This window comes from Electrophorus electricus, chromosome 21, assembly GCF_041902795.1.
Source record: "Electrophorus electricus isolate QZ-2024a chromosome 21, ASM4190279v1, whole genome shotgun sequence".
Taxonomy (NCBI): Eukaryota; Metazoa; Chordata; class Actinopteri; order Gymnotiformes; family Gymnotidae; genus Electrophorus; species Electrophorus electricus.
Window position 1 is genome coordinate 11,027,501 of NC_137517.1, and position 27,500 is coordinate 11,055,000.

At 45.4% G+C, this 27,500-nt stretch overlaps 1 protein-coding gene across 2 annotated transcripts; it reads right to left on the reverse strand.

Annotated features, from left to right (window-relative positions):
* Window positions 1-524: 524 nt before the first annotated feature.
* Window positions 525-24,949, reverse strand: olfm1b (olfactomedin 1b). 2 transcript variants are annotated; one of them, XM_035521686.2, is made up of 6 exons: window positions 24,459-24,949; window positions 13,744-13,893; window positions 12,844-12,999; window positions 9,461-9,680; window positions 6,826-6,932; window positions 525-3,646 (listed from the first exon to the last, which is right to left on the reverse strand). In XM_035521686.2, exons 1-6 carry the CDS (start codon window positions 24,522-24,524, stop codon window positions 2,972-2,974), a joined length of 1,374 nt encoding a protein of 457 aa, XP_035377579.1. In that variant the 5' UTR covers window positions 24,525-24,949; the 3' UTR covers window positions 525-2,971. The 2 variants fall into 2 exon arrangements, with proteins under 2 accessions (XP_035377579.1, XP_035377578.1); XM_035521685.2 differs by lacking the exon at window positions 24,459-24,949 and adding an exon at window positions 16,249-17,129.
* Window positions 24,950-27,500: the final 2,551 nt, after the last annotated feature.

Consider the following 27,500-nt stretch of genomic DNA (forward strand, 5'->3'; position numbering starts at 1 on the left):
ATGGTCTCTGGACGACTCTTTTGGGAAAAGCCACTCCTTCGCGCGGAATGGCTCTTGCTCGGCTAAATGGAATTTAAAGCTGCACTTTCTGCCCTCGGCGGCTGGATTAGTGTAACGTCGAGGGAGAGTCAGCACTTTTCCTGTTTCGGGAACGAATCCATTTTGCTTTGTTTGCTACAATAGGATTTTTTTACTGGCGATATTAAAGAGCAAGTTTGTTCAAAATGTTACTACATTGTTACTACAATGTCAATATCATTTCAAAACTTTGTAAATTTAATGGCATGGCCAGCAAGCTTACTATTGGTCTAGTCAGTTTTAATACAGATTGCTTACATGTTTCTATTTACTCGTTTGTTTGTTTATTTAGAGAGAAGGACCATTTTCATGTTATGGTTGTAGTCTAGACAGGCATCGTCAAGGAGACATAAATGGTCTGCAGTACTTTAACAGAACTGTGTAACAGAACCCTGCAACTACTCATGCACCATTTCTACAGGAAGGAGGCGTCAGGACACAGGAAGTTACGACAGCACACAGAACCCGTTTATTGGTACGACTCAAAGACTACCTCATTGCAGCTAAGCACAGACACAGCTAGAGCTGAAGCGGACAGAGACGTTCAACAAATGTCAAAACAACAAAACCAAACCGCGGCAAACAACAGCGATATAACGACAAAGCAGAGCAAAAATGGAGACAGCAACAGTTCTCATGACATCATGTTGCATGGCAACTTCAGCATTTGTTTGTTGCATATTAACATTATTCGGCTGAACTCTCAAAAAACTCAAGGAAACGTCCCACAACGTTAGAGGTGTTTCTGCGTTCTGGCATATTCTGGGATCCATGAGAGTTGCTTTGGGCATGATGAAGCTTGCCAGCATTATTTCTGAGCTTATGAACTGATAAACGTTAAACCTAATGATCCTTGATTAAACGCATAAGCGTTTGTGTTTTGTGGATTACACCGGACTGATGAGATTGGGAGTCAGTTCTTGTTGTGAAAAGCTGCTGTCCATACAAAAATAGGCCATCATTCCTGTTCAGCTACATGTGAAGTCGAGTCTATAAGTGAAACCTGATGTCCTCGGCTGGAAACCCCCTTGCTAACTCCACCCACATTAACTCCGCTCCTTCAGGGGCGCTGCCGTCCAAACACTGTACTGTGTTTTGCCATAGGAAGTCTCTTGAAGTACCTTCAGACTTAAGAAAAGGTTATGCCCTCCATTCACTTCCAATAATTAGTTTGTCCATTATTCTTCATATCTCAAACTAAGTGTTACATGGAAGTCTGTAGGAATTAGCCATCAAACCTGAAGCAACAGTAACAGCTGGAGAAGTAGCAAGCAATTCTGAAGACTGTGTCCCTTCTTTGCTCATTAGCCAAATACTGATAACACGACCACGCAGTGTCCAATCAGCGGGGTGTATTCACAACAGCTTGAACTGCTGAATTCTGGGAGTTTGGGTTCTCTTACAATCCAGTATGAAGGGTGTCAGTATTGGTTGCTTCTGATGGAGACATGCCCCAATATTCTCTGTCCCCTATAAATTATCTTAATGTATATGTGCATTTTAATGGAGTATATGCAATGATGTGCGTTAGTAATGGACATATACATTACGGAGCGGTAGTGGTGAAATTTTCCTTAACAAGTCACTGATAGCAATTTAGAAGGAGAGAAAGAAATATTTGAACCCTGCCCTTCCCATTCTCTCGTGTCTAGAGAAGGCCCCACCCACACCCCACCCACACCCCACCCACATGCCCTCCCACAAACACCTACTGTTTACAGAGTCATATAGGTATAAACATTCCTACGAGCAGACCAACATGGGCCGGACCCACTCATGCAAAAATGAAACGTGTCTCACGTCTAGCCACAAACACAGAAAAAGAAACCACAGTAAGGTTTGACCTAAACCGCCTCAATACAAGGAGTCGGTTACACCAGCCAGAGTGGTCATATTGCTTACAGCAACGCTAAGCAGCACGATGGATGTCTATCTTCTTGTTAGCTAGTGTGTTAGCGAGTTGGCTCGTTCTTCCAGTTTAGCGACTCGCGGCAGTCTTTGGTCCGACACATGGTGCTACATCGCATGACACTGGTGGGGCGTCAGAAGTGCCATGTTCAGATATGATCTCAGGAGAAATGTCTGAACAACGGCAAAACTTTCAACAGTCAATGCTCTTAGCATTAGACCGTTTTGATTTATTTCGTTTGCTTGACATGTTCGGCAGCCTATTATCGTGGCTGCACTGATGATGGCGTGTATGTGTCATAGTCTACAAATACCCGCTAAGCTGGAGGTACCACCCACGTGAGCTCCACCGCGTGATTGGCCGGGGCAGCACCGGGCCAGGCAATGAGCCAGGGCATCACTGGGTTACCATTTGGCTGGGCTGTAGCTGTTTTCCGAGTGGGTACCTTTTTGCGTAGCACCTAGCATTTACCTCTGTAAAGCCAGCCAGTGCAGGGAGGGGCAGTCCTGTTTTGGTTAAGAGTCCATAACCGTCTCTATCAGGTCCGTGGCTAAGCCCCTCCCCTCACTTTGTCAGACTTTGCAAAATGACAAATGTCCTCTTAGTAGCATAGAGTACAACCGTCTGATTGGACAGAATCCTACCTAGCAAATCAATCAATCAATCAATCAAAAGTCATGATCTTTGTTGGCATTTGTCCTTGGCTATTTTTTTTTAATATATACTGTCCCTCTAAATTCATATCTCCTCTTAGTCTCTTAGTCTTTTCCTCTTAGTGCATTCACTTTGCTTTTTATATAGATGTATTATTCTCTATTTTATTTTATAGATCTATTAATCCAACTGTTATTTCATCTATCAGCAGTCTGTTCCACTTTCTCTGACAGTTTGATATCTCTCTGTCACTCTCTCTGACATGATTGAACCTCTTGAATATCCCATGACAGATTCTTTTCCTGTCCATCTGACAGGCCGTCTCTATGGTTACAGCTCCTCGGAGCGGACCAGGTGGAAGAGGGTGACATTGTAGAGAACCTGATGGCCGTTGTTCCAGGCATAGAGGGCGCGGTCACGAGGGTTGTAGTCCAACATGGAGATGTGCGAGTACTTGTTCTGCAGCGGGATGTCGATGTACTCGTAGGTGGAGGAGTTGGTGTGGTAGGCGTAGTAGACCTTCGTTCCACCAGAATAGCCGTTGGTCACGTAGAGCGTTCCGCAAATCATGAAAGACTCGCCGGCACTGCGCTTCGGATGGTTGGTGGTCCACGTCTTGACCACGTGCAGCGTGACGGGGTTCAGCTTGCTAATGACAATGTTTCCCGCATTCTGGTTGGTAGCGTAGACGACCCAGAGGCCGCCTTCGTCCACCATGAGGTCGATGTCAGAGTGGCCGCCCCAGGCGTAGTGGTAGGCATTGTTGAAGCCCGCGTTGTCCAGCCGCTGCGTCCGACTGATAGTGGAGGTCTTGAAGTCAAACTTGATGATGACTTGGCTTTGGAACTTGTTGAAATAGATGGAGCCATTGTAGACCACTTGGCCCGTGCCAGACCAGGGGTGAGGCAGCCGGTGGGAGGTGAAGTTGTCCGACGTCATGAAGTCCACCAGGGAGCGGTACTCCCGCACAAAGCGGTTGTTGTGGTAGCCGTCCATGTACCACACCTGCATTGGAACATGGCAGAAAAACTGAGTGAATTTTGGGAAAATACTTAACAACAAAACTGACCTTTATATAACACAAGAGAAACAAGAAAATATTGGAACCCAGAATGCCAAGATTCATTTCTCATGGGCAGGAAACCTTATAATTTCCTATAATATACTCTTTATTAGTGTTGTAGCATGCAAAGTTGAGTCAGCGAAATCCCCACGGCTGAATTATCTAGTGCAGTGTTCGACTGTATTGGACTTAACTGAACACTATAGGTGTTAATTTGACACTAGGGACATTGTGCAGTGTGGTCTCTTGTGAGACCTAGACATTGCTTTAGACTCCCTAATAGCAACGGCAAAGGTCGTATCTGTCGAGTAGGATACACAGGAAGGAATAAACCACTCCAGATAAACAAACGCATAAATGGTGGGGCAATGAAGAATGCCGACAGCACTTAATTGATCGGCATTCTTGCCACGCTACCTTGGTGTTAAGGATCACATATTGATAGGCCCTGCATGCTTTTTTCTAGGCACTTCCACTTCCAAATGAAATCTCATCGCCTTGGGGATTGGCCCACTCCTGCTGTAGTAAGAACACTGTTAGCATCCAGAACCCTGCGAGGATAAGTCCAGATCATTCTGCATAAAAAGCCAGCTCTCAGGAGAGAGTCCCAGTAGGGCCCAAACTCCTGCCCCTCAGAACATACGGGGGGTGCAGAGGTTGGGGCCCTGCTCCACACCCTGCATTTACCTAGGGGTCAGGTGTCATTCCACAGAGGCCAACCAATTCAAATAGAAGGTTCTATCAACATTTATTATCAGTGTTTTATTTAGGGGTATCTACTGATCCAGAGAGAAAGAGAAGAGGAGAGAGAGAGAGAGAGAGAGAGAGAGAGAGAGAGAGAGAGAGAGAAAGAATGCATAAATCTTAAAAGAGCAACAATTACTACTACTACACAATATGCCACACATCCACATTTATTATCTGTGAGTGTGTGTGTTCAGTAGCTTGTTTAATGATTTGCTGTAATAGTTGGCTTACCTTTTGTGTTTGTTTTATGGTATGGTAACCCTATATTTCTTTTGTTGAGTTTAATGTTTGGTCATGACGGTGTTTTAACAGTTTTTATGAGTGTGTGCTGTATATGTGCTGTGTGTGTGTGTGTGTGTTTATGGGAGTGATGCAGGGTTACAGTGTGTAAACTGGATTGATTTATGTTGTGTGTTTTTGTAGTTACTGAGGGATGTGAGCACTGTGAAAACTGATTCACAGTGGCACAATCACACACTCACACACGCAGAGCACTCAGAGGTGTAATAAAGTCCTGTTCAGGGTTATGTGCGCATTAAAAATGCCTTCCTTTGATGGTGCATATCAAATACATGGATTTACCCTGCTCAACCGCATGTTAATGAGGGCGGCAGAAACAGACCAAGCTTCCTGCTCCGGGAACAGTATGTCACAATCAACACTAGCTCTTACAGTGTTGTGCGAGAGGCCCAGACTGCCACCAGATCAGTTTTTATTGCACTCTTCTATATGTAAATTTTCTGTGCTCATATACACTGATAACAATACACAGGGATAACAACGGACCTGTGGAGTTGTGCACGTTACAGCAAGAGGCTTGCAGATATAAGCAGCACATAGAGTCACCAGGACTGAGATCAGGAACCTCTGGCATTCTCCTCTCTTGAGTGGTATGGTCCATGGAACCATGTGCTGATCTGAAAACAGTTTTTCCCTGTATCAGCCAGTAGAACCATGTATGAACGCTGATTTGAGAGCAGTTTCAATGGCTCTAAACATACTGGTGGGCCAAATGAATAAAATCTACTGCTGGATTTAATGTGACATTAACAGCATATTGTACTGTTTGAATGATATATATTGTGCATTTTGTCCACGTTTGCATGACTTTAGTGATTCAGTGTAAAACACTGCACTGCAAAAAAATAAAAAATAAAAAATCCCACTTGAACCTGTCTGATGATAAATGTCCTCATAAGGAGCTGGTGTGGATTGGAGGACCTTTTCTCTACCAATGTTTTGGTCACACATACAAGTCATCATCAAGATTCTGCACATGCACCCATTTAGCACTGAATATGATGGTAAACTTTGCTACTGCAGTAGTCAAAGTACATGAAGAAGATGGTGGTCTGCATGAACAAGATCTCAGAATGCCTCTAACTTTTGCCCTATGAAAGGCAAACGTAGGTGTAGCAGAGGAAGAAGCTAACAACTCTAGACCAAGGAGAGGCACAATTTTGCTGCTCTGCTGTGATTTAGAAGAAGATCTTATGTCGTCCACTCGGTGCAACCGTGCGGTTCCTGACTTGTTGAAATCGTAAGTTGTCCACTTGGTGCAACCATGCGGTTCCTGACTTGCTGAAATTTTTTACATTTATTTTTCTCTTAAAATTGTTATTATCGTGGTGTCTATTGTCAGCCAGAGGAGGATGCCCCCCCACCTTTGAGTCTTGGATCCTCTCAAGGTTTCTTCCTCATGCTCTAGGGAGTTTTTCCTTGCCACTGTCGCCCTTGGCTTGCTCACTGGGGGCTTGGATGCAGATATTTGTAAAACTGCTTTGTGACAACATCTGTTGTAAAAAGTGCTATATAAATAAATTTTGATTTTATTTGATTTTGTCCCATTTTTATGTAACTGCCAGTTGAACTTTCAGTATACCACTGGTCCCACCAATTTGTATGTATGTCCTAATTTACATGTTGATTTTGATTGGCTTTCCCCTAGGGAACAGGTGAATTTAGCACAGGAGGAAGTTGACACTGGAACACTAATTATTGCCATGATAACTTTATAAATAGGAATTAAATACATAGGTTAGTGTCAAGTTTTATGAATCTGGCCAGTTGAGTAAATGTATATGCATTTATATTTAAATACATGTGCATGTGTCTGGGGATTATAAAAAAGAACGAGACCGGTGTCACATCAACCCCAGTCAGAGACCAGAGACTTGTCTCGCTGCATTTTGATAACAGCTTACTAGTCAGTCTCACGCTCACTGCACAGCGGTAATGGACGGATGTATCTGTGTTCATGTTCGTGACTGTGAACAATGTCTGCATGTTTGTTTGTTTTTTTGTATTAGTGTGCATATATGTGTATGTGTGTGTGTGTGTGTGTGTGTGTGTGTGTGTCTGTGTGTGTACTCACTCTGGTATCTCCTTCTGGAGCCACTGGGTCGGTCATCCAGGACCCGAACCGAGATCCAGATGTTTTAATAGTGATGGGCTCACTGATGCCTGTGAGTTTACCACAAGCTGCAAAACATGCACACAATTAGCTTAGAGCATGCTGAAACACACACACACACACACACACACACACACAGATATGCACTTGCAAAGAACACAGTATTCACAGGCTCAAAGTAACACACATTCAGAGTGATTGAAAGCATTATTAAATATACTCTTATACTCTTATACCCCTGTAAGTGTGTGCGTGTGACACTCATCACAGTCATGGACCTCCATCTTAAACGTACGTGTGTGTGTGTGTGTGAGTGTGTTAATACATCTTATTAAGTCTCCTCAGTTGCTATACTGCATCTAAATTAGCCTGACTGGGCACTTTATCTCATTTGAGTGAACGACAGTAATTGGTAACTGCTCTTAATTGCTGAAATTTCCACTGAATTCTGGCTGAGGAAAAGGGGAGAGAGAGAGAGAGAGAGAGAGAGAGAGAGAGAGAGAGAGAGAGAGAGAGGATGGACAGAGAAATATGTAGAGAGAGGGAGAGAGCACAAATATTTATGTTATAATTCTCAGTGTAACATGGTCACATCACTGCTAAAACACAATATGCACCCACACACTGTAAAACCAGAAGATACTGGTTTTATTTTCTCCCTCTCTTGCTCACACTCACAATCACACACACACACACACACACACAATCTTTCTATCCAACTTTATTGATACTGAGAAAGAAGGAGAGAAAGACAGAAAGCGAGAGTAAGTGAGAGAAAGAGAAATGGCTTATCTGTCAACAATGAATGTGTTTGACATGTTTGGCAGCTGGTGGAATTAAACTGTAATGTGTTCCTGCAGACAACAGAAAACCTTATGTAATCTCTCGTCTTCCTTACACACACGCACACACTCGCGCACACACACGCGCGCACACACGCACACGCACACACACACACACAGCTGTGCTCTAGTGATTTGGGACAGATGGGGAATACTCTAATCTTTAGAAGCTGGAGGAAAGCAGGGGGAAGCAAGCGTAACCCAACCCTGCCCAGAGCTACGGGGCTGTGGCTAGCGCCACCTCTATGCATCGATTAACGTGCTTGTTAAGTAAAGCATGTCTGGGGAATGACTGGAGTCACAACACTAGGCCTGCGTGAACGGTCTCCCTGCTAGGCCTAGCAGGAACACAAAGACAGAAAGAGGGAGATAGAGAGACAGGCAGGCAGACAGACTGGCATAGACTGTGGTTACTGATTTACACTTGCACAATCACAGACACACCACTCTGAAGTGTCATAAAGTCCTGCTGGCGGTTCCGTGCGCATTAACAATACCATAATAATAATAACAGATTCTTCCGTCTTTTATTTGTCTAGTAAATGTTATTTGGTAGTAAATAACACCGTTACAATAATGAAGTGGATTGGCGTAGGCACGGGCACATTCTCGCCTACATCAAAAGCCTCTTTGAGAGCCTGCGTGTAAGCCCGGGCGCACACGTTTCCCTTTGATTAGCTGAACTTCATAAGTGAGTCTCTGATTCCGGGCCAGTCGAGTACAGATAAGAATGTCAGGGGCAATTTAGGGAAATATCTCAGCAGACCTGATCGGAAATCTAAGGCTTCTATATACGCCGAAAGTGTTGGCCAAGGGTTACAGCTTTTCACATCGATTTGACTCTTTTTAAATGGATACCCACAGTACGCCATGTATCCATATGAATCACGCATATTGGCTGGCCAAAAAGCAAATGAAGTTCTGTGTGTTGACCCGTGTTGGGAAGGAGCCCTGAAGTTTGATTTAAAGGTATCATACGTTTTAGAGTAGAACACCTACCTGGACCTCATATCCCCTCCATTGGGTTATCGAGGCCACAGAAGAAGAAATCAAGTTATAATTATAAACTCCTGTCTCTACTAGCTTTCGCAATGCTAAATTACGTCACCAAGTCTTTGCGGGAAAAATTGACTTCTGGAATTATGTGTTACTTCCTGCGAAATGCTGAGATTATTACAGCATGTTTGTAGTAGCTGGGTAGAAGCACTAATCTAAAAGCTCATTGGACGGAAAACTATGATGACCTTGAAGTGCATTACGACTGCAAAGGTTTTGACTTAAAAAAATAAATCACTTTCCTATAGGTATACGCTAGCCTAAAAAGGTAGCGTATGCAGCGTATGTATATGGAAAAGTGATGGCGGGTTCATTTACATACACAGTGGCAATTAAAGGTGCTTCATATAAGAGTTGCTGCATACATAAATAAAACTACCGAAAAATCTAAAACATAAATCTTTATATATATACACACACACACACACACACACACTTCGCTCACTGTCACTATACTTGCCCATCGTATCATAAATTAAGGTTTAGATGTGCATACTGCTCAGTTGTCTTTCACTGTGCGGTTAGATGTGCTTCTGGCATAACTTGCCTGGATGGATGCAGGTTGTTGCCCTGCTCTGATAATTGAATAATACTTTTACTACTATTACTAGCTATGCAAGTCTCATCTGAACGTGTGCGTGCGTGCTGATGTGAGCATGCGTCTGTTTGCGCACGTGCGAGCACCTCTACTCCCTTACCGAGCTTTTGCATGCACGCGCGGAGCCTCTCCTCCAGGCTGGAGACGCGGGAGTGGAGCTCGTCGTAGTCGTACGCCCCCATCTCCTGCTGCAGGAGCGCCAGGCTGGCTGTCAGATTCTGCACCTCCTGCTTGAACTGCAGCACCAGCCGCGCGTCCGCCTTGTACTCCTCCAGCACGGGGATGAGCGGGCGCAGCTCCGCCATCTTCGCCTTTATGGTCTGCGAATACGCCACAGAGCGCGCTCAGACCCGCACGCGCTCCATATCTCGGTATCTCGGATATGGGCGCATTCAGACAGCAACACGTTCACCATTTTAAACAGTGCTGCCTCCACGAGGAAGCAGGTAAAAAATCCCAACTAACACTACCGCCTAACTACTCTCACTCCTGCGGTGTGTGGGGAGGGTGTGCGTAGGCGTGCTTCACAGGTGTGTTTGAGACTCGGCGCGTGTGGTAATTGGTGAGTGCCACGTGTTTGTGTATTCGTTTATAGGAGAGCCATTGAGAGACCAGAAGCCCAGTTATGGTAAAAAAGCTCTAACATGTCGGCGAAAATCAAGCGCTCGGAACACGGTAAACAATTGGGAAAGCACTTTATTGAGTTTCATGGTTTCCACAGCAAAGGCGAAACATGCTCATTTGACATGTTACACACAACAACGTGATTCTCAGCTATGATCCATTATCTTTAAAAGTGTATTAGTCCAATAACCAAATATCGCATAAAGACAAATGAAAAAAGCAACGTGAGCAGTTATCAACTTGGAATCATCAGAATTATGATAATATTAATATTACTATAAACCAAATAAAAATATTGAACAGAATAGTTATGTAAATGAAACCTAATGAAGGATTTAGAGGCGCATGCAGGAAGGGATCCGATTGGTGGTTCGGTAAGGAGGGGGAAGGATTATCTTACAGTTAATGTTGTATAATAGAATACGAGAACTGTGACATAAACGGCGTGACTGACGCCCACTTCAGCCAATCGTGGGTTAGACCTGCCTCTTCTGGCCTCAGGCTCTCCTATTATGTCTTTATAGTTAGCCCTGCAAGCAAGAAACAACACACTGAGTACAGGATGCTAACTCGCTAACCTAGCTAGCACACACGCATCCCCCACGCACGCGCTCGCGCACACAAACACACACCCCTGCAGTCGAGCTTAAATTAAATGCACACAGAGTGACAGAATTACAGAATTCGTGGCAAGCTGTGGGTTGGTGTGTCTGAGTTAGCATACATGCATGCAATGCCGTGTGGATTGTGTTAATGTCTTTCTGTTTGCGTGTGTGCGGGCACGTTTGTTATCCATGCCTAAACAGGGTGTAGTGTGCTGTATGATACTTTCTGCGATAACTAATGTGTCTTTGAGTTTCTAGAAAGGTGCAGGAAAATATAATGTATAATTATTACTTTATCACTGATTAGTAACTAATCTGTGATCAGTCACTGCACACTGATTAATCTGTTCATATCCATGTAAGTGGTTAGTCACTGAGTACTGATTGATCTGTTCAGATCCATGTATGTGGTTATTCACTGAGTACTGATTAATCTGTTCAGATCCATGTAAGTGGTTAGTCACTGAGTACTGATTAATCTGTTCAGATCCATGTAAGTGGTTAGTCACTGAGTACTGATTAATCTGTTCAGATCCATGTAAGTGGTTAGTCACTGAGTACTGATTAATCTGTTCAGATCCATGTAAGTGGTTAGTCACTGAGTACTGATTAATCTGTTCAGATCATGTAAATGGTTAGTCACTGAGTACTGATTAATCTGTTCAGATCCATGTAAGTGGTTAGTCACTGAGTACTGATTAATCTGTTCAGATCCATGTAAGTGGTTAGTCACCGAGTACTGATTAATCTGTTCAGATCCATGTAAGTGGTTAGTCACTGAGTACTGATTAATCTGTTCAGATCCATGTAAGTGGTTAGTCACTGAGTACTGATTAATCTGTTCAGATCTATGTAAGTGGTTAGTCACTGAGTACTGATTAATCTGTTCAGATCTATGTAAGTGGTTAGTCACTGAGTACTGATTAATTGGAGCAGACTTGTGCCCCGACCCGTCTCAGCTGCCATGGCTACACCCACCACCCCCTTGATGTCCTCTCCTGTATCCCACCACACCTCCACTCTAGCCAACTACTCTTCTATTGCCTTTAATGTACGTTCTATTGCGGGTTGGGTCTCAGACACATGCGCACCTCAGGAGAAGACTAGGACCTCTAGAAAGTCGGACTGGACATTAATTGTTTATTTAGTAATTTTTTAAATGGAATTTTCTCTTTAAATAGTTATTATTGTAGTGACCACTGTCGGCCAGAGGAGGATGCCCCCCCCCCCCCCCCCCCTTTGAGTCTTGGTTCCTCTCAAGGTTTCTTCCTCATGCTCTAGGGAGTTTTTCCTGTCCACTGTCACCCTTGGCTTGCTCACTAGGGACTTGGACATTTGTAAAACTGCTTTGTGGCAACATCTGTTGTAAAAAGTGCTATATAAATACATTTAAATTTGACTTGATTTTGTTAGATTTTTATGTAACTGCCAGTTGAGTTGTCATCATAACACTTGTCTCTCGGTGTGGATTTTTAAACATTTGTAAAGCTGCTTTGTGACAACATATGTTGTAAAAAGCATTATATAAATAAATTGTGATTGATTTTGATTGATTGACCTGTGTATACTGATTTGTAATTTTCAATAGCTGTATCTGAATGTTTTACTCTTAAAAAAAAAAAAAAAAAAAACCTCTTAATAATTAGACTTACGAATATGGTTCTTGTTTATAATAAATGACTAATACTAATAATTAATCAGCCCCAAGCAAAAATATGGGAAATCAACAAGAGACAAGTAGAATAGTTTAAATATACATTTAAGAATATTAAAATCCACCACAGTATTAATCTTTCTGGTCCAGCTCTCTGTGAATAGATGAACTAATGCAGACATTGACGCATTCTGGCATGATAAAGAGAGTGAATCATTTAGGCAAGTAATGATTCCATAATATCATAACATAATATTTGGCTTCTTTCTGAGTCAGGAGAAAACAAATTAGTTCGTCAGAGAGAGATGTAGGGGCACAGAGAGATTTTTTTGAATGTGTCAAAGCAGGCATGAGTCCAGCTCTGAAAAATTCTGTTCCCTTTTTCCTCCTGCTGCTGCCCGTCCAGTGTAAGATCCTGTCTGGCTGATCCCGTGTATTTAGTACTTTATTAAGAAACTTGGAACGTTTGTGTGTGTGTGTGGGGGGGGGGGAAGTCTGCAGTGTCCTTCATTCCTTATATACAATGTGTGTCAGTAGTTTTATTGATGTGTGTGTGTGCGCGCACGTGCGTGTGTGTGTGTGTGTGTGTGTGTGGCTTACCTTGTATTGCTTGGCAAGGTTTTGTTTGTGGCTTTCCTCCACTTGTCTGAATTTGTTCTCCAGGCCTCTGAGCTGATCCTCCATCTTAACCACATACTGCAGGTCTCTCTGTGTGCGCTGGTCCAATACCTGGATCGACTGGGTCATGTTCTGCACCTATAGCAACCACACACACGAACGCACACACACACACACACACACACACACACACACACACACACACACACACACACACACATCATATGTCAGGCAGCAATAAAATTACTAATAATAATCTTTCCAATAAACTTTGAAAGATCTATCTTTGCATGGAAATATGCATTTGTGTGAGCGTGTGGGTGTGTGTACAAGTGTGTATGTTTCTATGAGGACTGTTAATAAATTCATCAGGTGTGTTGGGTGGGTGTGATAGAACTAATTTCAGCTTATTAAACAAGGCATAAAAAGTCTTCTGCATCCCCTTTCCTGGTGCTGCACAATTTTCATCAGATTTGCAAATAAAAATAATTTGTGTTTATGTTGCAATCAGTTTCCTGATGTACAAATTTTCATATTTATTATTCAGTGTGAATATTATATTCTAATTGCATTTTGTTTATATGAGTGAAGGCTGATGTCATCCTGGGGGATCTCATTAATGTGTGAGTTCATGTGTGTGTGGTTGTGTGTGTGTACATATGTGTATGTGTGTGTGTCACTGTAGATTAGTGCAAAGAAGCCACAGACACAGTGGAGAGCTATAAAAGCTGTTGTTTGTCACAAGGTCACTCAGATCTCTAGAGGCAGCGGCTGACAAGATGATGCGCTCTGTGTGACATCATCCTCCCGGGCCAGCGGCTGGAGCAGGTTGGAGCCGCACCCCGGCCACCGTCTCGCTCAGGATGCGGTCGCTACGGTTACCTTCTCCAGGAGCTGCCGTAGCTGTTTGGTGCGGGCGTCCCGGGAGCACATGGTCTGCTGAGGGGCGACGACCGTGCACACACACCGGCCCTCGCTATCCTGCGCAGAGCTGTACACCTGCCAGGACTCCTCTGGGTTAGCAGGCAACACCTGGTGGGGGGGGATGAGAGGATGCAGACAAATGGAGAAGGGGGGGGGGCGGAGTTTGGGGGCAGAGAGAAAGAAAGAGAGAGAGGTAGGGGACAGAGAGACAGATGGGGAAGAGAAAGAGACAGGTGGTGACAAAGAGCAAGAGGGATGGGGTACAGAGAGAGAGAGAGAGAGAGAGAGAGAGAGAGAGAGGTGGAAGAGAAAGATGGAGCACCGGGAGATCAGGGATGAGACAGGAGAGGACCAGAGGGAGAGTCAAAGGGTGAGAGGTTTACATTTACAGACTCGTGCTTTGACCCACTGTAGAGTCAAAGCCTATTTACTAAGAGTTATTACCTGCACTAAGGGTTCTGGGTGGAGCTGTCTGATGCAGGAGAAGTGATTGGGATTGTGCTGTGTTGTTATGCACTCACTAATCTAATTTGTGAACGTGCTTCTGCCCTTGGGAAGGTTTCATTCAACACTGTTTGCGATCAGAACCATGGCAACACAGTAATGACCTGGGCGACACTAAAAGGGCGGTGGAGGATTGTGGAGCAGCTACAGGCAGTGGACATGTGTATCGGTATGGCTCTATTCCCCCAGCATGTGTAATAAGGTCTCGTTGCTAGAATGAGGTGAAGGACCCTGAGCTCCGGTGGGCGCAAGCTGTCCTGCCTTCGGTCAGGTCTTGATTCGTGACAATTGTTCTTGGAATTAAACAATTCTGATTGGTTGGGTGTCTCATATGGTTCCAAAAACAAGTGTAACTCAGCTGAGGCAGGGACGGACTCGGGAGTTGTCTATGAATGCGGGAGGGTGTCCGTGCATTTCTATGAAATTTTACAACTCTTAACTACTGCCTCTAATACAAACAGCCAAAAAAAAAAAAGAGAAAGAAACATGCGCACACATAGGAACGAACACATGCACATGCACACGATTACGCAAAGCCCCATCTGCTCGTGCTACGTCAAACCACACCCCTCTGCGCGTGCGCCAATCAAACGTTCGGCCCCACAGGGCGCGCTGCCGATTCATCCAGGGGACGTAAAGTTCGTAACAGACCAGATTGTCGCCCGGCAGAAGAGCCAAGTTTCTACTTTCACACGACTACACTTCCTATTGATTTTTGACTGAGAAAGAGTGCGGTGGCACCTAAAAGTGTTTATCTCAATATGCTGTCCGTTGTCACCGGTCTTAATCAGTGTGTGTTTCTTTATGCGTCTTGTGTGTGTGTAATCCGTGTCAGTAGCGTGGTGCTTTTAACGGTTGATTGACAAGTGTCGGATTACGAGATTACCGTTCAGCACGAAAACCCTGGACCCCAGGTGTAAAACTGACAGGCTGTATGGGGGCGACCAGCAGGAGTCAAACCCTAGACGCCCCTCACCCGCACCCAGCCCGGCCCGTTACTGTCAACTCAAAGAAAACCCGGAGCCGAGCGGACCACAGTGACTGCGTCTGCTGACTCGAAATTCAGTTTCACAAAAGGACGTCGCTGCCTTCATTGAAACCAGGCTGAGCAGAAGATCTTCCTTGACACGCACAAATAAATGCATCAAATAAACAAGATACATATTAAAAATCCTATATATTTTCACAGTCAACACAGCGATTCGTAACCAGGCGACAATAGTTACGCACAACTCCTCGGGAACCTCCTAAACTCGTTAAGCACACCGGCGCGGATCGACGCCTCCATGGCGAGTCCGCCAACATTAGAGAAATCACTGCGGGCAACAGGGATCCCATAAAGATTCGAGATTTCGTTTTGCGCGCTACACGACAAATCACGTCGCACTGACATTTCACGCAGATATTCGTGCCTTCTGCAGAATCAAACAGCCCGCTTAACGGCATTCCTGTGCTTACACGCGGGGTCACGGGGGTATCTAACCACACGCCAACATGTCATTATCTGCGAAGGAATTAATATGCATTACAGGAATCTGTTAACGCAGAGCTGTTCAAAAGAAGAAACCGGTATTTTGAAACTGGTATAGGACTCGCACCATCTGAAAATTTCTGATGATGTCTTTTGCATGCGGAAAACAAGCTCAGGGTTCTGTAACAATGCAAAAAGGTGCGACTCCCTACGCCCGCCCTTTGAGAACTTAAGGTAACCTACAAACTGGGGGGCTATTTACGAGAAATCACACCAGATCACCGTTCATTCATTAAGAAACGATTTAACCACGATGAGCCGAGTGCGCGCTCGGGACAGCCTAAACTGCTCAGGTGTTAACTGAAGCACCTTGCTAACACAGTTGTGGTTTCCGTTTAAAAGGAAGAAAGGTTTGCGCTGAATAATATAACATTTTTATTTTTTTTTAAATCGCCTCTCGCCGAATGAAAGTAAAGCACCGCACTTACTCCCGTACTCCGGTCCAGGTAACCACTCTGCGCCGCGGTCAGTTTGGTAGTGTTAAGCCCAACCAGCGACGGCAAGGTCTGGGACATCCAGTTGGTGATCATCGCCATCGTGCTCAGGACGACTCCGATCTTCAGCAAAGGCACCGTCATCTTCGCGCTCTGCGTTCAGCTCCAACTTTCATTCCACACGCGCCACCGGGTAACCGACGCGGCAAGCTGAGCTGCCTGGGAAAACCTCAAGGACCGTTATCTTCGCCTCCCGCGAGCCCGGGTCGGACGGCGGCGTGTCGGGCATCTTTTTTTTGTGTGGACCGGGCGGTGCTTGGCGCTATGGAACACAGCCGGCGCGTGCGGTGAAAGTGACGAAAAGAACAATCATGTGGCAGTGAGCCTCGTGAATGAGCGGTCTTTCCCCCCTCTTCTCGCGAACGTCCCGTGCACAAGTGCGCTTTGGTATCGGTCCCCCCGTTTAGTCCGTCAGTGTCCTTGGCCCACCTTTCCTCCGGTAGCTGCTCGTGACTGACTGCACGCACTTTACACCAACAGCGCGCTTTAAGATGAGAAAGAGGCGGTGCCACGCGCCCCTACACGACGAAGCACAGGGTGATGTCAGGCTTGTTCTGCCCACGAGACGCCCCTCGAACGCCACGCGGGTCCTTGTAATCGGCTCGGAAATGGCGCGCTGTAATCCCGTGCCCGGGAGGACAGTAAACGAGCGGTTGGGCGAAGGTCATGCACTCCTGTGCTGGGGTAAAAGGAGCGCTCGTGCGCTTAATTACCCCCTTCGCAGGCGGCAACTCTCGCGCTGCCCGCGATTGTTGGTTTGCCCGAATGACCCGGCCGATGTTCATTTAATGAGCAGTCGCACACGATTAGGCTCGTTATTGTTTAATAGACGCCCTCTCTGTATTTCTTTTGGCCCCGCGTCCGGCAGCCGAAGCCAGCAGCGCACGCACTGATGTGGAGCACACTGCGAAGAGACACTGAGAACACGTTAAGCTGACAGGTGTGGAAATGTCTTTACCAAAATGTCACAGACGCGCCTCAAACAGGAGCCCGATGGGGCTCAGGCAGGCGGAATTGGCGAAAATATGTGCGGGAATGAAGGAGAAGAATGTGAAACGTTTGAATAGGTCCCTAAGCGTGGCCGCACGGGACGGGACACCCGTGAGCCGTCGTGTTTTGCTGGTGAGTGCATCGGAATGGTTCGATCGCCCTCTAGTGTTGTTAACGGTGCTACGGCCGGCTCGGGAGACGGTGAACGTCGGTACTATACCGGTACTATACCGGTTACAACACATAACGACCGAAAATCACTGGTTCCAGTTAACACTGGCACGTTTAATTTTAGAACCCCGCGTGAAGTAAAGTGACTGTGCGCCATAGTCACGAGCGAAAAGTGTGAGCGCGTCATTTACTCGCGTGCGGCACTTTCGAAAATCCCATCATGGAACTCTCAGGTTCATTTTTAGATTTTCAGAAACGTATTTAAAAGTTTTGTTACTAATGTTACGTTAACCAATAAGAAGTTAGGATTCGGTCAAAATGTTTGAGGGTATTGTTTTTAAAGGTTTCAGGATGTTAAGCTCAGGCTATTTATAACTTGTCATAAATTTAACACAATTTTCCAGAGAAAGATTTGGAAGATATAGTCAGTGGGCCAATGTGAAGTAGTTATGCTAAAAGAAAGAGACAAGAAAAGAGATACCACAACCATGTCCTATACCAGAGAGAGAGAGAGAGAGAGAGAGAGAGAGAGAGAGAGAGAGAGAGAGAGCGAGAGAGAGAGAGAGAGAGAGAGAGAGAGAGAGAAACAGGAAATAAGATACCACAACCTTGTCTTAAACCAGAAATTGAGAAAGAAACAGGAAAAGAGATACCACAACCTTGCCCTATACCAGAGAGAGACAGGAAAAGAGATACCACAACCTTATCTTATACCAGAGAGAGACAGGAAAAGAGATACCACAACCTTGCCCTATACCAGAGAGAGACAGGAAATGAGATACCACAACCTTGTCTTAAACCAGAGAGAGAGAACGGGGGCTGGAGCGGAGGAGTGCAGTATGTGTGAATTCCTGAGACTTGAGGGAGATTGAAAGAAAAGGCAAACAGTAAAGGTGGACAGATAAAGGCAGGGGTGTAAGCACTGCTGATACGTCAGCAGCAGCCCCTCGGGTTGGTGGAGATGGTTATGTGCGTGTTTTTGTGCATGTGGCTTTCTTTGCTCTGTGCTGAAGCTGGGTTGTGTGGGCTCAGGCTAGGAAGGGACGAGCATACCCGATCAGGCACTGAGCGGAGCTTAAAATGCGGTGGTAAGTGTTTGTCCGTGGGTACGAGTGTGAGCGTGCGTCTGGGTGTGTGAGATGGGGAGAATTTGAGGTTTTGTTGTGTGTGTGGAAGAAATGGAGAGAGGGAGTACAGGATGAATTGCACGTGCTTCAGTGTGAGTTTGTGAGATTGCGCTGTGTGTTAGATAAAGGGAGAGAAAAGGAGAGATGGCATGTGTGTGTGTATGTTTGTGTGGCAGAGAGTGAAAGAGCTCACTGTGGAGGAAGAGAAAAGAGACAGAACATCAGAGATGCAGAGATGAAAAGATGAAAAGAGAAGGTCACTGTCAGCACAAATCACTTTGGGCTAGAGGTCTATTTGGCAAAGAGCTCTTTGTGTGTGTGTGTGTGTGTGTGTGTGTGTGTGTGTGTGTGTGTGTGTGTGTGTGTGCGCGCGCACGCGTGTGAGAGAGTGAAAGAGAAAGAGAGAGAACATGGAATACCCATAACCCAGCGTCGAAACTGAAGGTTAGTAACTCAGGGTAAAACGAAAGCAACACAGCTCAGCAAACCTAGATGGAATTTTTACGCCCGTACGACGTATTAGAGCACCACGCACGTACACACCAGCAAAACCAGGAAAGCTGCTGTTAGCCTCTCTACTGTCTGCATCCTTCCCCTTGAAGAGGAGGCCTAATTGTGAGCTCTGTGGCTGCTATCACCCTTTCCTTCAGTTCAACCCTGGGTGATGTTTACTTATCCGTGTTCCAGTCCTGTGCGGCTTGCAGCCTGCCACACTAAAACACACACGGCTGGAGATGAATTTAGACTTCATCGCTTGAATGCGGATTAAGCACGGCCAAGTCTTCTTTGAAACAGAGAAAGAAATGAAACTGTGGCAGTCATCTTTTTATTTAATTTGTCAGTTTTTATTGTATTTAATTATTCATGCGATGGTTCTATTCTTTGCCGCAGCCTTGTGATAAGATCAGAACACTGCAGGCCGGAGACTATGGGGAAACGGATTAAAAAAAAAAAAAAAAAAAGGTATTTTTATGCCTTGGATCCACCCAAACGCCCCCTGCGGGAAACAGCATTAAAGGCTCAGTGCCAGAAAGGCGAAAGGAGCCCTTTAAGGCCAGCATCTCTCAACCCAGTCCCCGGGAAACTGCCACACAGTCCAGGTGTTTGCGCCGTCCCGGCTGTCTGGCATGCCCATACCAGGCGCTCGGTGTCATTACTGGCTGGGTCCACAGATGGTGGGTGAAAGCAAAACCATGGCCCAGCCACAATCAGGTGCAGTGGCATTGTAGGTACGGCTTTAAAATCGTAAAATCGTGGATTCGACGAAAGCAGGAAGCGTGTGAAACTGCGCACGCGGTGACAGATGTGAGCGGACAGTACTTTGGCTTGCCTGCCTATAAACCTTCAACGCACTGCGGCGTGATAAAGGAGTGACCCCTCTTTCCATAGCTCACTAACAAGCCCAAAGAGGCGGGTGGTACATAAGGTGTGATGGCGCCGGCGGCGACTGGAAACGGGCCAGGCCAACTGAGCAGCGGGAGGAGTACAGTGAAAAAAGTCGTGCAAATGGATTTTCCCTTCAGAATGACTTGGAGGTGTGACGATATATCCCTGTAATCAAACATTGCGATATGTGATATGTGATGTGGTGAAACATATTCATGTATCGCAAAGTGTACATTGAAAGACTTTTACTGAGTGTGCCTATTGATACACACCTGGGATTTTTGGTATGAGCGCTAATCTCCTAATCTTATGTAAGACTGCAGGATCTCAGTGCCTGCAAAGCAGTAGCCAAGTGCTGTGAGGATTTCTTTTAATGGCGGTGTGCAATATGACCTTTAGTGATGTTCCAAAAGCTTTGCTATTGGAAATCTGTCTGTTATATCACTGCATGGAAAATGTCTTATCCTACTTTGCTTAGACGAGGGTAGAAAAAGAATGAACTTTATATTTGAACGCAGAACCCTCGCTCACTCCCTGGCTCATTTAGTCACTTACTCACTCACTCACTGGCTCACTCATTCACTCACTCCCTGGCTCATTCACTCATTCAGTCACTCATTCCCTGGCTCATTCACACATTCACTCACTCACTCACTGACTCACTCACTCACTCACTCACTCATTCACTCACTCCCTGGCTCATTCACTCATTCAGTCACTCATTCCCTGGCTCATTCACACACTCACTCACTCACTTACTCATTCACTCACTCACTGGCTCACTCATTCACTCACTCCCTGGCTCATTCATTCACTCACTCCCTGGCTCATTCACTCATTCAGTCACTCACTCCCTGGCTCATTCACACACTCACTCACTCATTCACTCACTCACTCACTCACTCACTGACTCAATCATCCACTCACTCCCTGGCTCATTCACTCATTCAGTCACTCATTCCCTGGCTCATTCACACACTCACTCACTCACTCATTCACTCACTGACTCACTCACTCACTGACTCACTCACTCATTCACTGACTCAATCATCGACTCATGTTTCTCTCAATTCACTTTATGTAATAAAGTCTTTATGTAAAACCTTTTATGGGAAATTCTGTCTGATATGCGGTAACATGGCATGTATTTCAGGTGTAGGGGACAGGGGCTAGTGATGGTGTATAGGTGGTAGGGCATAGTGGGTGGGATAGATGACAGGGAACTGGAGACAGAGCATAGGGTGTCAAGTCTTTTTTTCATTTCGCTCTTTTCTAGTATCACTCATTATCATTCAACCCCAGGCTACTTAAATTCTGTCACTGCTTTGTAGCACTGAGATAAGTGGGCACTAGTGCCATAAAATACTTCACGCCAATGAAAATTAGATGGGTTCTTGAAGTCAGCGAAGCAGCTAAATACTTCTCTGTACTGTGTTCGCTCTACCTGTGGGGTTTAAAATCCGGAGGACGTCCCCAGGACGAGATAGGAGGGTTTAGGCACAGTTCTCTGCAGGTAATTTGGGCAGTTCCAGCAGTTCTTACGCGTGCAGATTCTTAAGGAATTTGCGCGAGGAGGTTAATATGAAAATACAGACCAGTTCGGCTTTCCTCAGTACTTTCCTCAGTACTTCATCCGATGAAATCCTTCTCGCTGGGACCTCTGACCCTCATCTCTCCAGGGTGCTGTTCATTTCGGTCTGTCCCTCTTGCCCCTGTTAATGTTGCCTTTTCACTTCTCCGTGTTTCATTCATTTTGTTTCTCTCTCTCTCTCTCTCTCTCTCCTTCTCTTCCTCCCGCTCTTTTGCTCCAGTAGAACTGAACTGATTGTGTCTAATTTGCATAGCAAACAGTAATTTGTTCTTTAAAGTTTTGCCCAGAGAGGAATGAGGACTAAGTGTGTGAATGACTGGGGAGCAGGTGAAATGCACACATGCACACTTGCGCACACACACACACACACACACACACACACACACACACACACTCACACACCCACACACACACATAATAAAGATGGACCAAGGCACCCATTTTGTCATGTTAGATAACAGCCTGTGAGCAGAGAGAGGGGTGTGTGTTTGTGTGTGTGTGTGTGTGTGTGTGTGTGTGTGTGTGTATGTGTGTGTTTAAGAGACAGACAGTGGTGTATGATTTATGAATTCTGTTAGATAAATACAGAGACTATCAGAGTGGCTCAAATAAATTCAGATACAATACAGCAGCTGGTACCCCTGCATTCTGTACCTGCTGACACACACACACACACACACACACACACACACACACACACACACACACACACACACAATTTCTCTCTTTCTCTGTTTTCTCTCTCCTCTCTCCCTCTTTCTTCTTCTTGTGGTGTCACCCTCTCTCTATTTCTCACACTTACTCTCTCTGTCTCTTTCTTTTGTACTGTTCTGGTAAAGTAAATCGAATGCTGCCTGCCCCTGAGAAGCAAATATTTGTATTTGTCATTATTGTATCACTGTAATTGCCATCTCTCCAACACCTTCCTTCAATTCTACGTTACATTCGTAGCTAGAACTAAAACACTGGCATTAAGCATTAATAATTACAGCCTGCGCTTTTCCATGGAGACCGGTAGTTCTACACCTCACGATTAAACAATAGCTGAACAATTTCACAGACAGCCAATCTTCTGAGGGACGAACGGTACGGAAGCTCTGCAGGGACACTGCGATGAAATAATGCCTCGCTAAGGACTGTCTTTTCTAAATTCCGAGTTGTTGAGACTGTTAATTTTGCCCTCCACGTCTGTTTGCCGCATAACTCCAATGCGATTAGTTGCATTATCTGTGCGGTAAAAAAAAGCCACCAAACACCTACGGCGATTATATAAGTCCAGCTGGACTCGGATGAACACAGTGGGTGTTGTTTCAGTGGGTGTTGTTTCAGTGGGTGTTTTTTTTGGAGGTCCAATTCACTTTGGCGAGCTCTTCCAAAAGTCTGTCCCCCCTGCAGCATTCGAAATGCGCTTTTTACTTGTCGGCCATGAAAAATAAACTTCACGGAGACGGAGGAGTGAGGGACGAAGAAGGGCAGATCAGCTAGGTCAGCTGGTTACAGCTCCCTTTATATACCCGGGGACCTTGCTGGGACAGATTCGCACGAGCTCACGTTAAGTGCCGTGAAATAGCCTGTTTGCCGAGGGCGCGCCACTGTGCAATTCGCAGCTCAGTTCCAGCCGTTGTACGTGCAAGCGCACGATGGCGTGTCTGCTTTGGGCTCTGGTCGCAGCTGGTGGACTGGATGAGTTTCGCAGCACGTTTTGTGTCGTGGCCTTTGCTGAATTTGTTTTCTATTGCTGATGATTGTGCTTTTCCGTGGTTCGCACGGAGACGGACCAACTTCAAAAAGCACGCACTCTCTCGTGGATGCATCGGGACGAGGAAAGCTTCATACGCTTCTCTTGTTACTCCTGCTACTCTTAGTAGATCTCAGTAGATCTCAGTTGAGCGTAGCCTAGTCTAAGTATTACCCTTGTTGATGCATGGCTGATTCCCTATAAAAAAATAAACCAATCAATAAATTAATAGCCCTAATCGCTCGTCTCCATATTACATTCCATACCTAATACTACCGTCGTCTTTCCTATAAACACTTTATCAACTTTCAAAGAATAAAAAATAAAATGTATTGCTCCGTTAACAACCGCGAGGGCTAATGTGCAGTTAATAATATGTAAGATTTGGGAGCTCAGAAACTTTCCGACAGGGCTGAAATCCAGTATCTCCCTCATGCAGTGCGTATGCATTCTTACATCGTGGGTTTATCATTAGATACTTGTGAGAGTGGGCCGCGCGAACTTTGGGTTTCTCTTTTTAAATCATTTGAACTCTTAACGATCGCAACGGAGTGGGCGGCAGAACGGAGAGCCGCGTGCGGTAACTGGTGCGTTTTGGTCACTCCAGTTCAGATTTATGTTATGCGCACATACTGAGTGATCACGGGAGTCTGCGGTTTTCGTGCGTCCCCACCGGTCACCGGGAGAATGCGAGTAACACAGACAGTAACCGAGCTATTATTTACTTTGTTCACCGAAGCGTGAAGTGCGCATTCTCGCCGCCGTTTGGACGCGATGACCGCGTTCATCGTTTCACATTCAGCTTCACTTGGTCTGCCTTTTTGACGAGTGTGTCCCGCTGGTTCCAAGTCCCGATTTCTTTTTGCATATTAGGTTGCGTTTCATAGAATTTGAACCATAAAAAAGTCAATCGTTGGCTTCGCTTGTGGTTCATTGTGTCATTAATTTGGCACCGGTGGCGCTCGCAGCGACGGCAAAGCGTGGCGCAAAGCTATCCGCACCGTCTGCATGCAATCCCGTTCATTAATCTGTTTAAAGCGCGCGAATCTCGCTAATTTACCCCGGACCTTTCCGTGCAAGGCGCCGGTTTTGGAGGCAGTGAGCGAGGTGAATGGGGGAGGTAAGATGGCGATGGACCTACTTGCGTGAGTTCCGTGCCCATCAGCACGAGCAGAAAGAGACTCAAGAGCTTGTTCACGGGCTGCATTTCGCGCCTCCACTCTTTTGGGCTCGGTCTCACATGCAGATCCGGACCGGTGGCTCGTCTCGCCCCTCTCGTCTCTCCTGTCCTGGTCCCGCGCGGCTACGCTGTTCCTCGCCTGTTTCTTTCAGTAGTGGAATGAACGAGAAACTGGAATCTGTCTCGCGCAGTCGTCTCTGGGCATATTTATCTCACCTCGCGGTCTGATTGCCGCCACCGCTACGCTCTCCAACCTCTCCCGGTTCTCTCTCTCGTGCTGCCTAATGGCTCCTGCCCTCTCCGTTTATCATCGGTAGCGAAACAGGAAACACCGCTGACAGGTCCGATATCGCCCAGAAGTTTTAGTCCTCTGCGAGGCTCTGCGAAAGAGGGAACGTTCGGAGGCGCGAGGGAGAGCTGTCAGCCGTTATGAGACCGGATATGACACCCAACGCGCGTGGGAAATTCAACTATGGCAAATCAGAAATGGGGAGAAAGAAAGGGAGAGAGAGAGAGAGAGAGAGAGAGAGAGAGAGAGAGAGAGAGAGAGAGAGAGAGGGAGGTGGTACAGGTAAAATGCAACTGTTTGGGCAAACCATTGGCCTTAGGAACCAGTCAAAACATTTCATTTATATCTGTATATGTAAAGAAACATTCAGATACTGAGAAGAAACCTTTAGGATTAAATGAGAAAAGTTTCAAAGAGAATTGCCAGCTGTGTGTGTTTGTGTGTAAGTGTGTGTGCAAGGCTTAAGGGAGATTAGTTTAAAAGCCTTGGAACAACATTGTTGCAAAGTGGCAATTACACTTGTCAGCAAACAAACAAACAAACAAACAAACAAAAACAGTTTATTATGTATTGTTTGTATGCTGAATCCAAACATGTCACCGGCATTTCTCTATCACCTACAGGTTTGGTATGTATGTTTGAAAGTGGACTCTATGCACTCTAGGTTGGCAGACTACTGCTAGACACTGAAGATGGATGTTTCTGAGGTGAAATAATAACAGACTAAATTGTCAATAAGTAATAAATACTTAAATGTAAAATTTAACTGTCCTGTCACTTGAAAACCATGCATGATAGAGAAATTCTAACAACAGATTCAAATTCTACATAAAATACTATTATGTCCACGTATTTTACTTTGAGAAACAAAAGTTCAAATTTTCTTACCAAGTGTTATTAGATATAAAGTGAGTCTTATGGCCTAAAAAATCTTATCACTAATCTTTGGATTTTAGATATATATTAATATAGTATTTAAAGACTTTGGGGTGTATGAAAGACATTAGAGTGTATGAATAATAAGTAACAGAGTCCTTGTACACCGTGAAACATTTGCCCTTTATACGAACAAGAGCACTAACACCCATAGTTGTCGCTGTCCATAATGCTGAAGAACTCCATGCACATGTTGCTGTAACTGTCGTTGTCCACGGTGCTGAAACAGCACGTTTGCGTTTCTGAGACTGTCGCTGTCTATGGGGCCAAAACGGGCCATGCCCGTGTTGCTGTCCATGGTGCTAAACATCACTAAATGTGGCGTGAAACCGTTAGGTCTGTAAATTTCAGGGACTACTGGCGCAGTCTTACCATCCAGTTTCAGGTTGTATTTATTCAGAATTATAAAGGTATGAGCTTTGGCTACAATAAAACTGGACTATATGAACAAAAATCACAAACTGACATTCAATATCATTTTACAAATTGTAGAGAAAATGAGACAACAGACTAATGCAGTAGCCATCTGGATCACTTTATGTCAGGTAAAAACTGAATGACTGGTCTACAAGATATGGCACCAGTGAAGGTAATATTTTGTTTTGCACTGCATGTGATTTGTTTTACATTTAAAAGCTCCTCTTGTGTGTCTGATACTACAGACAAGACAGGGATCCATGACCAGGGAGGCAGGGAGTGACTTGCCTGCATGTCCTGCATGTCCACACAGACAGATTTTAGGACGGAGTGGAAGTGAACATGGCCCAGTTTCCACCACCGAGCTGAACTTGGCTGAGCGGTGCAGAAGGGAACGGCAGAGCTTCATGACCTCACTGGGCAGTTTTCCCCACACCTCCGTCTCTAGGAGTGTTTAGTGCTTTCCCCACACCTCCATCTCCAGGAGTGTTTAGTGCTTTCCCCACACCTCTGTCTCCAGGAGTGTTTAGTGCTTTCCCCACACCTCCGTCTCCAGGAGTGTTTAGTGCTTTCCCTCTACACCTCCATCTCCAGGAGTGTTTAGTGCTTTCCCTCTACACCTCCATCTCCAGGAGTGTTTAGTGCTTTCCCCACACACCTCCATCTCCAGGAGTGTTTAGTGCTTTCCCTCCAACACCTCCATCCAGGAGTGTTTAGTGCTTTCCCCACACCTCCATCTCCAGGAGTGTTTAGTGCTTTCCCTCTACACCTCCATTTCCAGGAGTGTTTAGTGCTTTCCCTCTACACCTCCATCTCCACAAGTGTTTAGTGCGTGTTGACCTTGCGGTGTTTATGTGTTAGTGCGCTTCGTCTCCTGTGGAGCTTAATGTTTCCTGACCTTGTTGTGTGTTGCCACTGATAGTTCGGGAATGCTGGGAACATAACTTCCCTGCATTTTTCGCTGTTGTTGTTGTTGTACAATGTAAATCGAATCACCTGAAAATAATTTCCTGTGGTCTTTGGGTTTTAGAAATACTGTATAATAATATTAAGGTGTGTCAATGTTGGTTGGTGTGTGTGTGTGTGTATGTGTGTGTGTGCATGTGTGTATTTGGTATGAATCAAATTAGTTCTGTCACCACAGGCTGCTAAGAGAGGGAGTAGGGTGGGCGTCGGGGTAATTTGCATGCAGGCCATGCTGTATTTCTTACAATCTGCGTAGGATTGCCTGCTGCTCATGTTAATATCTCCATGTCTCCCTCTCCCTCCCACTCTTCTTCCCTTCTCTCTCGCTCCTTCCTCTTTTCCACTCTCTGGATCAGGGGATTCTCCATGTCCCGCTGCTGCGTGAGCGCGAGCAG

Bases quoted from the DNA above. Each gene is read 5' to 3' on its own strand.
- olfm1b (XM_035521685.2), bottom strand. From the start codon at position 16,398: ATGACGGTGCCTTTGCTGAAGATCGGAGTCGTCCTGAGCACGATGGCG. The intron at 13,894-16,248 runs GTAAGTGCGGTG...CCCCCCCACCAG, and splicing joins ACCTGGACCGGAGTACGGGA to GTGTTGCCTGCTAACCCAGA. The intron at 6,933-9,460 runs GTAAGGGAGTAG...CATGTTTTGCAG, and splicing joins CGCGTGCATGCAAAAGCTCG to CTTGTGGTAAACTCACAGGC.